Here is an 18,440-nt window from a genome sequence, read left to right as displayed (position 1 = left end):
AAGTCAGCAGAATTGTGAGTCCAGCTCTTGGCTCTAATATATTGTGTAAATCAGTACAAAATATCTTATAGGGGACCTATAGCTACTTATAAAAACAGTGATCGTCGATTAAATAATCAGACTTTTTGAAATATTGGTCATTAGCATATTGGATAATTTACCTTTAGTATTATTGCTCATCCACATGTCAGTTTTTCATGGATAGCATTCATACCTATCATAGTCTATGGGGCTGCTCACATGTTTCAGATTTTTTTTTGGTGGACCAAGTAGTCCATGCCAACTCGCCGGGACATGTCCAATATTGATCTGAGTGTTGGATCAAGCTCTGCAATGAAAGTCTATGGGTATGTGAAAAAATTCAGACATCACTCAGATGTCATCCATGTGCTGCCCATTTTTCACAGACTGATAGGAGAAAGTGGAGAACCTTTGTCTCATCAATGAAACTCAGACTATGCTCTGATGACACTACAATCAAAATCACTGATGAGACTCTGGACAATTTTCTCTTATGAGAAAATGGCTGATGTGTGAATGAGCCCTTACAAGGATGTGGGGTGTTCTTTCGCTTTCACAGAGTGAGTGCAAAATCTCTCTCTGGGAGATACCAATAATAAGGGTGAGCATGTAATGTATTTATTTCTCCATCCATTCATGAAAAACACTGATGGTAAAACAGGCACATGGACCACACACAGACCCAAAACATTGACACCGTTACCATTTTCATCATGTACGTGTTTAAACACTGATGTGTGAATGAGGCCTAAAATAGTGAGCCAGTGGAGTGTCGAATATTAACTACAGGCTCCTCTTAAAGGGCCAGAGCCTTTATTACCAAATCTAAAATTTTCTCAAATGCATTAGAAATGGTAAAATATTTTTGTCTCCCTATTCTTCATGAAGTATCCCATGTATGATAGATCCTAAGCTTTTATGTAGCTATTTATTTATTTTACTCACTTATATAGCGCCATTAATTCCACAGCGCTTTACAGACATTATCACTGTCCCCATTGGGGCTCACAATCTAGATTCCCTATCAGTAGGTCTTTGGAGTGTGGGAGGAAACCGGAGAACCCGGAGGAAACCCACGCGAACACGGGGAGAACATACAAACTCCTTGCAGATGTTGTCCTTGGTGGGATTTGAACCCAGAAGCTCAGCGCTGCAAAGTAACAGTGCTAACCACTGAGCCACTGTGCTGTCCTCTATATGTACAATTATAAACATACATAAGGAATACATTTCCCAGAAGTGGACTTGTGCTAGTGTTTCTGTGGGTTTAATTCTTTGTGTCATTTTACAGTAGTACTCTGTGCTGCATGTGGCTGAAGAACCACTTTAGGTCTTCATTTCCTTTCAAATGTAATTGAGATGTGCTGTGTATGTATGTATCAGGGATGTGGAGTCGGAGTCTGAATCGGAGTCGGTATAAAATGGACCGACTCCAACTCCTAAAATATATAATAAATTGGGTACAGTAGTACAATGTAGTTTGTGGGGAATATTTTTTCCTAATAATTTGGGAAAGTTATGAAATGTCCTATAAATGTCTGTCCTATTCCTGATCTAAGGGTCTAGACTTTTAGCTGAGATGAATCTGTGCTACAGTAAATTTATCACTTAAACATGGGCCATGTATGAGGGAGTCGGAGTCGTGGAGTCGGAGTCATGGAAATTGAGGAGTCTGAGTTGGAGGTTTGAGTTACCGACTCCACAGCCCTGGTATGTATGTGTCAGATGCACTATTATGTTGCAGTCACACAGTACCATTTAATGTGAGAGTGTACTGCACATGTTTTTAGGCTTGACCTCCATGCAGTTGTCTAGGATTGCGCTAATAAATACTTGATTCCTTTGGCAATGTGTTTAAACATTTGATATATTTTATTAGATTCCTAATCCCTTTACAGTGCCCTAAGCATGCAGGGTGATGCTCTGTGATAGCCGCCTGATGATGGGGCAGTGCACACATCTTCTCATACTTTACCACATACTTCACCTTCTTGTCTTACCTGTAAACCTAGTCCAGGAGGCCGAGTCACTGTATATATTAAAGTATATTCTACTTTTGTCAGTCCTGTGGAATGCAAGTGAATAAATGCTCAATATACAGGAGCGTGGTATATGTTTTCATGCTCCATTATTATTGATGAGACTGATTTTTTTTCTTTTTTTTTTTTTTACCTTCAGTATTCTAATTGCAGAAAATACCACATCCTGGGTGCGTTGAGCTCTAATACTTCTGAGAACATCACCTTTATTTTCTTAGTCCTTCAGGTCAAATGATTGTTCAAACAACACATAAGTGCAACCTTGACACGGTCAAACAGTTCAGTGCGCCTTCTGCATACATGTCTTCCATCTATCTCTGCCGCCTCTTCCTTGATTGACAGCTCTGGCTCTATAGGAGCCCTAGAGGGGTTTGAGGTAGATGGGGAAAACAAGTACCTTGTTTCCCCAAAAATAAGCCCTAGCATGATTTTACAGGATTTTTGGAGTATCCTGTGCTTGAAATTTAAGCCGTAGTTACAGTCAAGGCTGGTGTTATAGGAAAGGGGGAGGTGCAAACTGGGCAATTGCCCAGAGGCCCCCAGCATTTCTATTTCTGTAGTGGAGACTGCTTAACCTCTTCACAACCTTGGGATTTTCCGTTTTTGCGTCTTCGTTTTTTGCTCCCAGTCTTCCCACAGCCATAAGTTGTTTTTTTTTTTGTTTGTTTTTTTCCCCCCTATCAATATGGCTCTTTTTTTTGTGGGGCAAGTTGTATTTTTGAACAACACCCTTGATTTTTACTATATTGTGTACTGGAAAACGAGAAAAAAAATTCCAAATGCGGTGAAATTGCAAATAGAAATGCAAACAGTTTTTTTTTTTTTTTTTTACCACGTTCACGAAATGCTAAAACTGACTTACCATTATGATTCTCCAGGTCATTACGAGTTCACAGATACCAAACATATATAGTTTTCTTTTTTTTATTTAAGTGATGAAAAAAATCCAAAGTTTGTAGGAAGGAAAAAAACAAAAACACCATTTTCAAAGACCTGTAGAGTCTCCATTTTTCGAGATCTGGGGCTGGGTGAGGGCTTATTTCTTGCATGCTGAGCTGATGTTATTGATATGATTTTGGGTTAGATACGATGTTTTGATCCTCCCCATATTGCATTTTATTGCAATGTTGTGACGACCAAAAAAAACGTAATTCTGGCATTCTGATTTATTTTCTCGCCATGCTGTTTACCAATCGGATTAATTTAACTATATTTTGATAGGACATTTCTGAACGCAGCGATACCAAATGTGTATTATATATATATATATATATATATATATATATATATATATATATATATATATATATATATATATATATATTTATATTTATATTTATATATATATTATTTTTGTTTTATTTTGAATGGGGCAAAAGGGGGGTGATTTCAAATCTTTAGAATTTTTTTTTTTAACTTTTTTTCTACTTTTTACTGGCTTCAATAGTCTCCTTTGGATGATTGCTGCTTCAAGTCTCCGATCACCTGTGTTACACATAGCAGGGCTTAAGCTAGGCTATGTGTAGCAGAAATCATTATCTCCTATGAACACCTGCCTGCAGACCCCCGGATGTCATGCCAACCCATCGCTACTCAACAGTCATGTGACAGGGGCACCAATGGGCATGGTTTGTAACCCGCTAGTAAGCGAGAGTTGAATGCCGTTGACAGAATCAGAGATTGACGGCAGCATTTAACATGTTAACAGGCTTGGTTGGATTGCGACTCCACCCGCGGCTGTTAGGGGCAGATGACAGCTAATAAGATCAGCTGTCATGTGCTTGAAAAGATGCAAGTTCGTCACCGGAGCCCGCATCAAATGCCGGGACACGTTCTATGACGTACTTTTATGCAAAGGATGTGAAAAGGCAATACAGTCACCATCATAATTCAGCTCCATACTAGTGACATTGCATATTTCTCCCCCATATTTCTCTGTGCTGAGATCTCAATCTGCGCACGTGCTGCCTCCGGCGGCCATTTTCCTGAAGTCCACCAAATTGAAAACCATGTGAAGTGCGGGGGCTTAGGCGACATTTTGTGAAAGCCCGGGGCTCCCGGCATCCTCACTTCGCCCCACTCCTGCCGCCGCCACCACCTTCCTGCAGAAGCAACCCTGCCTCCTGGGACCCCCGCTCCACCGCAGCCGCCTTTCCGGTAAACTTGCGTAAAAGCAGGCTATGCGACATGCCACCATTTTATAAAAAAAAAAAATGTTTTTCCTTTATTCTTCCTCAAAATTTGGGGTGCGTCTTGTGGTCCGCAAAATACGGTATTTATTAGAGAGAGATCAGGCAGACTAAGTGCGCTGAGGCACAAGAAATGTTGCCAGTAAGCATGTTATATTTATAAAGTAATGCCGATATATTGGTCCCATGAGATTATGATCTCCCAGAATGTGACTATCAATGCGCCAGAGTAAGCACATTACACTTGTACAAAAAGGGGCACTGTGCTTGCACCAAGTGGCGACTCGAGCAGTTATTTAACAGTGACTGTGTCTTGTGTGATGGAGGACTTTGGACTAGGGCCAATCAGGCTTGGTCATGGGTCATAGAAGAGTCACATTATTAATTCTCCACCTAGACTGCAAACAGTCTTGGAGATGTCAGTCGGTATTTGTGACTGTGTCGGAGCAGTGTAAAACTGGTCTTAAGAGTTACACCTGTTTGTAGAAGATAAAAGGAAAGTGCCATCGCCCACATTCCTCGCGCTCCCAGTCTCGGCCTGCTGAGAGTCATGTCTTTTTACAGTGTTTATACGCTCATAATCCGGGTTTATTACCCTACGTTCAGCGTGTAAGCAACGTGCTGATTTTGACAATTAACACTTTCTGCCTACAGACTAATTTCCTATGGGATTTTTATATTCCTTAAATCACAGAAGACCTGTATAAATAGATGCTACTATTAATATAGTCATGGCTGAAGATCGTGTAACTAACCTTCAAGGTATCCAGCAATTACAGAGCAATGTCACATAGTGCCCAAGGCCAGGACACTAGATCTATTGCAGGAATGTATGCAGTAGAGTCGTCACTGCAGGTATATGGATTATTACAAACCCTGTTCACGTGTAGAACAGAATGTATTCTTGACAATAGAGATGGCTTGTCACCTTGGTCTTGTGAAGTTTTATAGACCATGTACATTTTGGACTGGATATGGTAGCTCCTGAAATGTCTAATTTACATTTATCACTAGTAACCTGATGTATTGAATAGCTATTATATTGCAGTTCTGTACGGCCAGTGTAAGTTTTAGGCTCGGGCAACACAGCAACTTTGTGCAACTAAAGTTTGCTTGATGCCGCTGCTACATCACAGCACTATACAAGTGAATGGGGACGCATTGTGACAGCTACACTACAGCGACAAGTCGCAGAAAATCAGTCTTGATTAAATTTTCTTGTGACTAGCTTGTTGCAATAGTGTAAGTGTTGCACGATCCTATTCACTCTTGTAGCACTGTGATGTAGCAGAGGCATCGAGTGAATGCACCGTGTAGCCCTAACCTAAAAGGAAGCCGATTACTCTGTGCATGCCTTGTAAGTGTAAAGTAGAATCCCTAGTGCACACTTTCACATTATATATAGATGCTGTCCAAGACCCGGTGCTATACGAGACATTACAATAAGGTGGGCTTCACCCTGACAATACATTGAAATGTAAAGATGCCGATACACGTTAGAGTGAAGTCAAACCCGAATTCGGAAAAAGGAAAAAAGCCATCTGGTGCGTAGTCCCTCTGGAGCACGGAATAAAAGCCACTGCCACTGATTATGACGACCAGAATTTAATGGAAAAAAATCCAGCTGAATGGTATAAAATCTGCAACAGAAACGCGTAGATGTTCCCATCTATGGACTAATGATGCATGTTAAGATGTTTTAATCACATACAAATAAAGGTGAAGATTTTATACAGTTGAGCTGGACTACTTCTACTACATTCTGAAGTCAACTCCACCAAGACTAGAGAATTATCTTATGTATGTGAGGGCCTCTCGGCTCTACTTTCCAAAGAAGGATCGGGCATGATGAATTTAATCATGCCCAATGTTTTGTTCTCATATGAGAGCAAAGTCATCTCCAGAGTTGTGTGGCAGCAGCTTTTTCCTCCCCCTCCATTGAAAACACATGCGTTTTAAGGCAAACACTTTGTTCATTTGTATGCGGGTATCAGAAGGAATAGCTGCCAGCTGAAGGAGCACTTGTCTGATTGCTGTTTGTTGTATGTGCATGTTAAAAAGTAATAGCAGTTTCAGTAACATTTGATATATCCTAGAGACATGAGCGAACTGTACCGCTGATTCCCAGGCGCCGGTTCGTGTCACACGGGTGACACCGTGATGTCATCCATGTGTCATCAGTGTGCACGTGTGCGGGACGTTTTGCGGCCCGTGCTGCTGGTAAAAAACGGAAATGTCAGCGTGTTTTGACATGTGCACAGACCCATTCATTAGAATGGGTCTACTTGTGTCAGTGTCTCCAGTACGTGTGGAAACGGACAACGCATGTACTGGAAACACGGAAGTGTGAAAGAGCCCTTAGACATACTCTACAGACTATATATTAAGTCCTGAAGAAGGGCAATTCTGCCCCTTTGTTTTAGTGATTAGTGAGAGTGTAAACTGCCAAACCCTCAACACTTCTGACATTTCCGCGTGATGTCTCGAAAGTTTTCTAATAGTTCAGCTACAGGTGCATCTCACTAAATTAGAATATCATCAAAAAGTTAATTTAGTTCAGTTCTTCAACACAAAAAGTGAAACTCATATATTATATAGTCATTACAAACAGAGTGATCTATTTCAAGTGTTTATTTCTGTTAATGTTGAGGATTATGGCTTACAGCAAATGAAAACACAAAAGTCAGTATCTCAGTAAATTAAAATAATTAACAAAAAACACCTGCAAGGGCTTCCTAAGCATTTAAAAAAAGTGCCTTAGTCTGTTTCAGTAGGCTCCACAATCATGGGGAAGACTGCTGACTTGACAGATGACCAGAAGGCAGTCATTGACACACTCCACAAGATCCCAGAGTTCCAATTTTCATTTAGAAATCAAGGTCCCAGAGTCTGGAGGAAGAGTGGAGAGGCCACAATCCAAGCTGCTTGAGGTCTAGTGTGAAGTTTCCACAATCAGTGATGGTTTGGGAAGCCATGTCATCTGCTGGTGTAGGTCCACTGTGTTTTATCAAGACCAAAGTCAGCGCAGCCGTCCAACAGGAAATTTTAGAGCACTTCATGCTTCCCTCTGCCGACAAGCTTTTTGGGGATGGAAATTTCATTCTGCAGCAGGACTTGGCCCCTGCCCACACTGCCAAAAGTACCAATACCTGGTTTAAAAACAACAGTATCACTGTGCTTGATTGGCCAGAAAACTCTCCTGACCTTAACCCCCTAGAGAATCTATGAGGTATTGTCAAGAGGAAGATGAGACACCAGACCCAACAATGCAGACAAGCTGAAGACTGCTATCAAAGCAACCTGGGCTTCCATAACACCTCAGCAGTGCCACAGGCTGATCGCCTCCATGCCACGCCGCATTGATGCAGTAACTGATGCAAAAGAAGCCCCGACCAAGTATTGAGGGCATTTACTGAACATACATTTCAGTAGGCCAACATTTTGGATTTTAAAACCTTTTTCAAGCTGTTGTTATAAAGTATTCTAATTTACTGAGATAATGACTTTTGTGTCTTCATTGGCTGTAAGCCATAATCATCAACATTAACAGAAATAAACACTTGAAATAGATCACTCTGTGTGTAATGACTCTATATGATATATGAGTTTCACTTTTTGTATTGAACAACTGAAATAAATGAACTTTTTGATGATATTCTAATTTAGTGAGATGCACCTGTACTTTCTAGATCTTCCCCAGATAGAGCTGAAAGTCTGTGAGCATATTGTGAATCTGAGCTTTTGTAAACTTACGAGGAAGAAAACCGGTTTTACAATTTTGATAACTGAAATAAATGTTACATACAGGACAATGGAGAAACCTTTTTGTGCCATTTCTACTAATTTATCTCCTGTTTTTCTTCTTAAGACGACGCGCTGTAACTCCTGATTCTCCGTTATAAGAGGCAGGTTTAGTACTTCTTGTTAAGCTAAATCCATTTGTTTGCTTTGCAGAGAGACCAGAGAGCAGCTATGGAGCTTACACCAGGACATTCAGGGGGTGTCTGTACCCGGCCTCCTTGAGCAATATGAAAAACTGCTTGAGAACATGTCTTATGACTTCCGTGCTCAGCGGCTAAACACTGAAAAACTGGAGTCCATTCTAAAAAGGTTTGTGTCTAAACCCTGTATCTGGCATCAGCATAGTAACCTCGGTTTTCTGTCTCAGTAACCATGGCTATAAGATTGGCTTTGCAGGGGGAATCTGACAATAGGACACAGTGAGGCCCCGAGTACAGGATGTAATGTCCACAGCATGAAAACAGGACACGGGGGCACACTGCTCCCTTGGGAACACTCTACCGCCGTATTAAGCCTTACTGTGTTGTTTAATTGAAAAGTGTATTTTTTTCCTCTTCAATTTTAATGAAAAATTGTTAACAAAACAATGCAAATCGGCAAGCGTCCATCCTTGAAGTCATTGTGGAAACTGGAGAAGGAAGGGATTATGATATCTCAAGCTGAAGTCTGTTGCATCTGTCCTGCGGGACCACACATGATCCAGAACAATATGAGTACGCAGAGATTTATTAGTCTGCTTTCCACAACTCCAGGAGAAACTTGCCCACATCGACTTCTTCTTTCATAATTCGCCAAATCTGAAAAATTATGAGAAATGAGTGCGTGGTCTTCAGGGAGACAATTGACAGATTTATTAAGATTGTGTGTCACACTCCAGACTTTTAGAAAAAAATAAAACCATTTTTGAATTGCACCAAAAACACCTTTTAATAAATGTGGCAAATTTTGGACTGTACTCAAGCCACTAAATTAAATCTACCTACAAGTAGGCATAGATTTGCACCCAAATTTCTGACTCTTTTTGGCTTTAGCTTTTATACATCTATCTAAAGGTTGATGCCCACTCCTTATCCAGGTAAACCACCGTCGGCCAAGTGCTGTTTTTTTTGTTTTTTTTTGCTTGTAGATTCTCGTTGTTTGTTTTTCGGAGGTATGCACCTTTTAATAAATTTGGCACAAATCCCTCAGACTAGAGTAATGGATACATCATTCTACATAAATGTGGGCCAAAGTGTGCGCTCTGTGCAATATAACACGTAGTACTTTTCCTGGCTCTTTGTCATCGTGTGATGCAGTCATATATTGTCTAAGTTCTAAGCAATGTTCATAAATGTTGTAGGACTGAGGAGACAACAGCCCTACAGATGGCGGAGCTGGAAGAAGATTTGCAGCATCATTTAGTTAAAGTAGAAAGTCAGATTCGTGAACAGGTAAGACAGACCCGAACAAAGAATCCTGCATGAAGTCTTGTTTGTTTTGTGGCATGATTCACATTGATATCATTTCTGTAATACAATCAGAATCACAGTGAAGTACATAAAATGAATCTGTGTATTAAATGGTTAAACAGGTTTATGTCCACTCCCCCACCCCCAAAGTGCCGCTGTCAGTCATTTAAATGATGCCAACATACCTGCTCCTATGGGTTCCCTGAGGGGCCAAGCAGTGTGCTTGTCATCTTAGTCCTCTTGTGAAGCCGAGCCACAAAAAAAAAGGTAGTATTGCAGTATATAAAACAAGCAATCCACAATTGAAGGTGCAAGTGCCAAGAGGGACTAAAAACTTAAATGAAAAATATTTTTACATTTTTGTTTAATTTTTAAATACATAAAAAATATATATTTTTTAAAAATAAAGAAATCAAATTTACATATTTGACATTGTCCCATCCTTACAAGCCTAACCTATCAAAATCTAATACTAATCAACCTGTATGGTAAAGGCTGTAAAGAGGGGAAGAAAAAAAAAATAAAAAATTTGACAGTCAATACAATTCATTCTCTATGGTGCTGGGGGAAAAAGCCAAGCGCAGCTCTCGACAGCCCCATAGAGAATGAATGAACAAAGTGCAGGTTGCAAATGCGTATTGTCACTGCATTCTATTGGGGATAAATATTGTTGGACCTCACCGATCAATAATTTATTACCCATCCTATGGATAGGATATAACTTGTTTTCACCAGACAATCTCTTTAATGAGTTAGTTGAGGCTTGCCCACTCCCTGGACACCCTCTTTTTAAACAAAGTGGTCCTACTTTTAAAATAAAAATAATATATTCACTTCCTGTACCAGAGCCGTTCCTGCGATGTTGTTGCTGGGTATCCTGGGGCTTGCATGACATTGTCATGGGAGCCCTGCTTTTTTTTTATGGGCAGCACAGTGGCTCAGTGTTTAGCACTGTAGCCTTGCAGGACTGGGCTCAAAACCCACCTTTGACAACATTTGCAAAGAGCATGTTCTCCCCATGTTTGCGTGGGCTTCCTCCCACACTCCAAAGGCATTAGGGAGTTCACATTGTGAGCCCCAATGGTGTCAGTAAAGTGCTGGGGAAATTAATGGCACTATATAAGTTAGTAAAATAAATGAATAAGGGGGACTACTTCATTTAAAGGAGTTGTCCAGGTAGTGACGCCGTATGGTAAATTTAATCAGTGAGTTCATTTTTTTTTATTATTTGTTGTGTTAATGAATAAGTGGCAACTCCCAGGGAATGATGACTTGGATCAGGCAGGGCACATTCTCTGCGTTTTGGATTTGCCATGCTGTAATTGGCCTGTATACAATGCATAGCTGAGGTGTTTCTATTAAACCTATAATTTCCTAACTGATCACATGGCTTTTGTAGGTTAAATACACAACATTGTAGTGATAAGACTGGAGTGTTCTGCTATGGTATACGGCATTTGATAAAGAGCTGAACTTAATGTAATGTTAATGTGCCATTACTTCCTTGTATTAAACGCTGCCCTGAAATTCTATGTATTGTCTCAGGAGGAGCAGAGACTTGAAGCTACAGTTCAGGAGATGCAAAGAAGACACCAGAATGAAATATCAGACCTGCATGCCAGGGTCACCCGGATGGCAAAGGTAGGCTTCTCCTCCCAGGATAGTTAATTGCATGTATATATTATATATACTGTGTATTGGTTACAGCTGGTCCTGACCCCATCCCATTCCATCACATGCCGAGAAATATGAGAATCATGTCACAGTGCATAGACCTTTGATAAGTGGCCTTCAGACATCCCAGCTAAAGAAAGATGAACCTTATTTAGAGGTTTAATAGTTGTGGTCTTGTGCTGAGCCACAAAGCCCAGCAACTAAAAGCAGAGTGAGAATATGTGGTAATATCTTAGTGTTAGGGTTACAGTTAGTCACATAACTCCCAGATAACGTCTACATAATGTTTTATTTATTGTAAATAACTCAGCTGCTGCAGAACCTCTTTAAAAAGAAATTCAAATCTTTATCAGTCTTTTATGCAAAGTTTCAACTTCATGTTGTTGTGTGGACTTCATTTCGGTTAGAAACAGAAATATAACCCGCCTTGCCTCTTAAAGAGTTCTGCTGCATTTTTCCCTATAATAGCACAGTGATCCTAAAATTCTTTGGTTCCCCTTACATCGAAAGTGCATCTCCCACTGTCCCATGATACATGTGAGAGCTGCTCTTATGTGATTGGCAGTTCTTGTGCTAGAGACTGTCACAGGAGAACGTATATTTACTACAGGGGTGGGCAATTCATTTTCCCGTGGGGCCACATGAGAGACCGTGACTGTTGTGGAGGGCCGAACCAGTAGGCTGAAATTAATTCTGCTCCATATTAATATGAATATATTAATGAGATTATTATCATTACTAATTAATTGCATAACTTTAATATTGAGCTGAATTATGTATGCTGACATCTCCCTATATATCGCTTGAACCTGAATACAGACCCTTCTTTATATCGTGTGAGCCAGCCCCCGCACAGCCTGCCCCGTGTACAGTACGAGCCCCGGGCACAGCCTGCCCCGTATACAGCGCGAGCCCCCACGCACAGCCTGCTCCGTATACAGCGCGAGCCCCCCGCACAGCCTGCTCCGTGTACAGCGTGAGCGCCCCAGGCCACCACTCTGCCTCTACTGCTGTCTGCTGTGCACTGACGTGATGAAATGACATCATCGCATCAGCTGCTTAACACGCTCATTGGTGGAGGAAGGCTCCGGCCCCTCCTCCACCAATGCAGTGATGGAGAGTTAGGAGACAGCAGGCGGCTGGCGAGCAGGTGGGGGGGAGGGCACGGTGCGGCCCATGGGACACTGGTTTCCAGCCCCTCAGCTGTCTTGGTCCACGGGCCGGATTCGAACAGCCAGAAGGGCTGGATGTGTCACTGCCCAGGTTTGATTTACTACCATACAGCTATTTTACTATGCATTTTAAGTTTAGATGTAATTTTTGTAGCATAACTATATTTTTACTAACTCTATTTTTTTGTATTTTTGATCTGAAGCACAATGATGAACAGAAAGCCCAAGAAACCAGAGAGGAGAGTACGAAGCTTAAAAAACAAATCTATGACCTTTCTCAGGTAAGCAAGTCCTAATGGTTGACTTACATTAAGCAATGCCCGAGGCTTACATAATGTGAATATTGTTGGCAGTCACATTGTCCCTATTCCCAGCATCTGTATTAAATTTTTAATATTTTCCTTAGGGCATGACTCTGGATAATTGTTAAAATAATTTTTATACATATTCACAGGCTGAATTAATAGGAAACCATTAATTGGATTCAGACTCTGACCCACCAGAAGTGCCTTCTGTATTTGTGACCACTGTCGTTCACATAAACAGTGGCCGCAGTCAGGGTGGATACCTAGGCATCCATCCAACATAGTCATTGCAACATAAAAAAAGTATACCTCAAACTTTTTTTTGCTGGGGCAAAAGTTGTTTTAATTTTTTTTCCTAAATCAATGGGACATGTGAAAATAAGCAACTTTATAATACATATGTTATCAGAAATCTGCTTCTTTCTCCTCCAGGACTGATCGATAATTCTCAAAATGATCAATTCATGGGTAAAATCTGTATTCAGTGAAGACAGAATGTTACATTACTGAGATAGGAAATGGCAGTTAGTGCTGATAGGATTCTATGTAGACGGGAGGGGGAGGAGCTCTGCCTGTAGCTCCTCCCTTCTCACCCCCCCTCCTCTCTACATAGAATGTTATCAGCACCAACTGTCATCTCTTATCTCAGTAATGTAACAATCTGTCTCCACTAAATACAGATTTTACCAGTGAATTGATAATTTTGAGAATGAATGACCAGTCCTGGAGGAGCAGCTTTTTTCTGATAAGATATGTGACAAAGTTGCTTATTGTCACATGTACTATTGTTTTATTAAAAATTAAAAACATGGTTACGATTTAAGCAAATTATATGCAGGTGCAGTCTGGTATATGACAGCTTATGGGAATGCTAAATTTACACTGGGAAAACCTCCAGATGTATACTTTCCGCTAAGTGCACATACACGGTGTGCAGTGTCTTATATAAGGCAGCTGTCTCTTATCTTAAGTATCAGGGCTGTGACCGGTGAACTGTACCACACAAGGCAGGTTCCCTTTATTTACCCTGTACATGCTTCAGTACGTGTATTATTTACTTTGCGATTCGCACTCGGAAGTCATGAAAAGATCTTTCATATGTGTGCATACATTGTAAGTAACCTACATAACTTTACATGGCTTGGTTAGGTTGTGATTCATCGGATGGCTTGCTTATTATTCCTTTTTACCTTCTGTCTCAGTTCAGTGTTGACTTGTAAGCTTGATGTCCTAGAACTTCTCACTGGAAGTGATCCTTACCTTGGTTACTTGCCTGGTTAGAATAAATTCTCTCTGTATACAATCCACATCCCGCAAAAAACAAGCCCTAACACTGCCATATTGACTAAAAAAATAAAAAGTTATGGCTCTGGGAAGAAGGGGAGCAAAAAAGTAAAACGGAAAATCGCAAAGTGGTGAAGGGGTTAAGGGTTTTAATACACTAAACTGTGGTTTTGAGCAAGGGTAAATGATGAATGAACGCTGACCGTACTGCTTTTATCGTTATTAAACCCTAATAGAAAGGTTTCTTTAAAAAAAAACTGGCACTTAGAGGATTAGTTGCCAGCCGATCATACACATTAGATACTTATTGACTAAATGATTGTTTGGCTAACAGCTTTACACTGCAATGATGCCAATAACTACCAAAATCTGCAAAATCTTGGAAGTTGGTCACCGTACTATTACACTGTACATGAGTGCACTTAACTTTGGGGTCAGTTCACATCTATTTACATTGACTATTCCTATTATATACCGCTAACATATGCCTCTGTATAGGCATATAGTGGATTACATCAGTCATTACACACTTAGGCTGTGTGCACACTGTGCGTCTTTGGTGCGTTTTCGCACCAAAAACTCTAGGCAATCCTTGTGCCAGCATAGTCAATGACAATCCTGAAATGCTATGCACATGATCAGTAATTTTCCTGGTAGTATTTGCTGTTCGTCTAAATCTGCAGCATGTCAATTACTTGTGCCATTTTGCGCTTTTTCCACCCATTGACTTAAATTGAGTCAGTCACATCCCCAGCAAAAACGCAGGTATAAAAATGTTTGCAGATTTGCTGCAGATTTTTGCTGCGTATTTGACACAATTGAAGTCAATGGGTCAAAATGCACAAAGAATTGACCGGGGTTCACAGGCGTTGACTGATGAGAGACTACTCCTCCCATCCGCCTACAGCTGCTATCGCTGATAATAGCAGGAGCAGTTGCCGCTGATCATAGATGTCATCAGCCTTGGTCTGTGCTCACAGTAAAGGAAAAAAAAAAAAGTTAAAATATTAACATAAAAATAATATATAACCATATACTCACCTTAACGCCTAATCCCCCATGCCCATGTCGCCTGTAAAATATAAAAAAATAATAAACCACCATATACTCACCTATCCACCGTAATTCTGAGTGTCCCACGGCGATCTGACCTGGAAGGCGGTGATACACTGACAGGAGCATGTATAGCGTTGAGCTACCGGGAGAGAGGTCACTGGAGTTCAATCACCTGATGAGCTCCGGTGTCCTCACTTAAGGCACCACCGCTGTGTGAGAATTTTCTCACACAGCGGTGGTGCCGTAAGTGACGTCACCGGAGCTCGTCAGGTAATTGAACTCCAGTGACCTCTCTTCCGGCAGCTCGGCGCGATACACTGACACAGGAGTGATTACACTCCATGTCCATGTATAGCCGGCTGTCCTCTAGAGCAGGCAAATCAGTGACTGCTGATGTGATTGCTCTAGCACTGACCCAGATCTTTGTGAGATACTCTGGATTATGTCATCATGTCAGACAGGTGAGGGATATGGTCCAAAGCGCTGCTGATTCCTGATTGTGGGAACGTACCCTAAAGGCTAACCAAACAGCTGTGAGCTGTTATTAATAGCCAGAGAACATGTTGGCCTAATGGCCCCTTCCTAGACTAAAAATGACAGCACTCGGCTGCCCCAGAAATGGAGCTTAATATTTGAATGGGACAAGGAGTAATGGGATATGGGTAATGGGATTAGGTGTCGCTGAGCCCTTGGTTTAGTAATGAAGGTGTCAGCCAGACACCCTCATTACTAAACCTTTAAGTAAAGAGTTAAACAAACATACACCGAGAATAAAACACTTTATTTGAAATAAGACACACATTCTTTAACCCAATATACTCACCCCAGGTCCGACCTTAATCCAAGGGTTAAAGCGATGTCCCACTTTTCTTTTTTCAAATATCTTTATTTAGCTCCTAAAAGCATTAATTGCTCGAATCATTCTTAGAAAAAGCATGTAAAAAACGCACCAAATTATGCACGATGTTACTGCCAAGAGATGGACAAATTTCTACAATCAAATACTCAAAGTGCGCATGTAGCCTTAAAGGGAATCTGTCACCAGGTTTTTGATACTCCATCTGAGAGCAGCATGATGTAGGAGCAGAGACCATGACTCGAGCAATGTATTATTTAGCTTACTGTTTGCTGCAGTTTTCATTAAAAACTGTTTTCTCTGCTGTAGCTCTAGCAGTTCTCTAAATGCTGAGCCATGTATAACCCCACCCACACCACTGATTGGCAGCTGTGTACACTGTGCCTAGGCAAAAAGCTGTCATTTAGTAGTGGGGGTGTGGTCGGGACTACATGGCAGCAGGTTTACTAGTCCTCTAATGATGATCTCCTGCTGATGAAAATGATTTTATAAATATGCTTCAAATGGGAGACTTTAGAAGTATACTGGCACCAATCCCACAAGCTCAAGTGATATTCTCAATAACAGCAGTTACGTGCGATCTTTTGCGGTGGTGTATAAGCTATAGTTCAGAACAGACATCAATATGAAGAAATGTGGGACGCTGCACTCACCAGATCTTTCTTGGCTTGAAAGTCTTTTATTCCATCATATATGGACAATCCAGAAAAACATGCGGCAAGCAGGTAAAAACAGGGAGTAGATGCCATTTTAAGCATATAGGATAAATGTTTTTATACTTTAATAGGCAAGAACAATGTTGTTGTGTTTTTTTTGTTTTGTTTTTTAAACATTTTCCTATTGGTTATTCCTATGAAGCCCAGCCTGAGGGTTCAAAGGAATGATATCTTGGCAGACATGTACACTGTCAGAAGGAGGATACCTGACTGCAATCCGCCATCACATCATGCCGATAGGCTCGGAACTGACAGCTACCTCCTTGGAACCCTTTTTTTTAATGCAGCCGTCCCTCTCGACATCGCAATTTAAGGTGTTCAACTGATTAGATCAGAACCAGCCTAACTATCAGGTGCCGGCAGCGTAATTCTGCTGGCACCTGTGTTGTACGGGAGGGCAAAGAAATTGGTATTCGCTTGGGTTATTAATTAGTCTAGAATACTATTGTTGTGTGAAAATGAAAAACTGCAAATACAAGATGTGAATAGAGCCTTATTAGTGTTATTTTTTTTTTCTCTTGAAGGAAAATACAGACTTGAAACGGACCCTGCTAGAAACCCAGACAAACATCTCGCTTCTGCAGACTGATTTGGACAGGCTGAAAAGTGACTTTACAGATCAACGGGCACAGCATGAAAGGTGAGGAATGGAGGGAGCTTAGCGTTAGACAAACATGCATTGGTTATGTGGTTATTCTGACACGATCTAATATAGCAAGCACAAGAATTAGCGGGGATTAGGAAATGAGGATAAAACAACACCTCCATTCTCCATCTACTATATCTATAATGTTATCTGTTAGAGTGGAGTATCAAATGTAAAAATAGCTGCCAGCAGAAGACTCGTTACTCACTTGTTTGCCTACCGTTTTAGTGCCAGTGCTCCCAAGATCTTTGGCCACAGCAGTCACGATTCAGTATGATGTGTCATTGACAGCAGTCATTAGACATGGCCGTGATGCCAGTTAGCATGGCACTTCACCACTGTGGATGTAAACTAAGACCAGTGCTGGACAGAGGAGCATTAGTGCTAGAGTGGCAGATAATGTAACAAGTGAGAATGTGTGTTGCTTTTTATTTCGGTACATATTCTGCTGCAAATTTATTGAATGTCAGTAGTGGTAGTAGTAGGTGACAAGCACTTTATTTAGCACGGTGGCTCAGTGGTTAGCACTATTGCTTTCCAGCCCTGGGGTCCTGGTTCAAATCCCACCAAGGACGACATCTGCAAGGAATTTGTATGTTCTCCCCGTGTTTGCGTGGGTTTCCTCCGGGTTCTCCGGTTTCCTCCCACACTCCAAACACATACTGATAGGGAATTTAGATTTTGAGCCCCAATGGGGACAGCGATGATAATGTATGTAAAGCGCAGCGGAATATGTTGGCGTTTTATTATTTATGGATTTGCAATTTAATGTTTGATTAATTGCTCCCAGTAAGGGTAGGTTCACACGAGCATCTAAAAAATTGTTCCGTGTCATTCAGAAAAGTGGGATGATTTTTTTTTCTATCTTGCATCCACGTGCAGTCCGTATGCAATCTGATATATATATTTTTTTGCAGCTATTGATCATTTACAAGACCCTTTAGTTTCCTATGTTACAGAACGGCAATGTATCTGTAAAAATCAGATGCTGTACTGTGACTCCATATGGAAAATAGAATCAGATTTTATTTTTTCGTTGTTTTTGTTTTTTCCCACACACAGATTCAGTCAGTGAAAAAAAAAAATCACTCGCCTGCACTGCCCCATTGAATATCATTGGTCAGAGTGTGGTCCTTTTTTTCCATGGACAGCACTCGGACCTAAAATACAGTTGTGTGAACGAGCCCTAAGAGAAGCCCTGATTTAGGTAGGAAAGACTACAGATAGCAGGCG

General features: G+C 40.9%; 1 protein-coding gene across 1 annotated transcript in view; it reads left to right on the top strand.

The window, feature by feature from the left end:
- The window catches only part of LOC141166476 (ras and EF-hand domain-containing protein-like), a 49,360-nt gene that overhangs the window by 11,825 nt on the left and 19,095 nt on the right, over positions 1-18,440 (top strand). The window contains exons 2-6 of the mRNA XM_073653182.1: positions 8,204-8,359; positions 9,390-9,480; positions 11,044-11,139; positions 12,548-12,625; positions 17,086-17,201. Of these exons, the coding sequence (XP_073509283.1) occupies positions 8,204-8,359; positions 9,390-9,480; positions 11,044-11,139; positions 12,548-12,625; positions 17,086-17,201 (537 nt within the window). The remainder of the gene's footprint in view (positions 1-8,203; positions 8,360-9,389; positions 9,481-11,043; positions 11,140-12,547; positions 12,626-17,085; positions 17,202-18,440) is intronic.

This window comes from Phyllobates terribilis, unplaced genomic scaffold (genome assembly GCF_046119375.1).
Source record: "Phyllobates terribilis strain yellow unplaced genomic scaffold, ASM4611937v1 Scaffold_11__3_contigs__length_659146591, whole genome shotgun sequence".
Classification (NCBI taxonomy): domain Eukaryota; kingdom Metazoa; phylum Chordata; class Amphibia; order Anura; family Dendrobatidae; genus Phyllobates; species Phyllobates terribilis.
The sequence above is the reverse complement of the archived record's forward strand: the minus strand, read 5'-3'. Positions and strand labels throughout refer to the sequence as shown.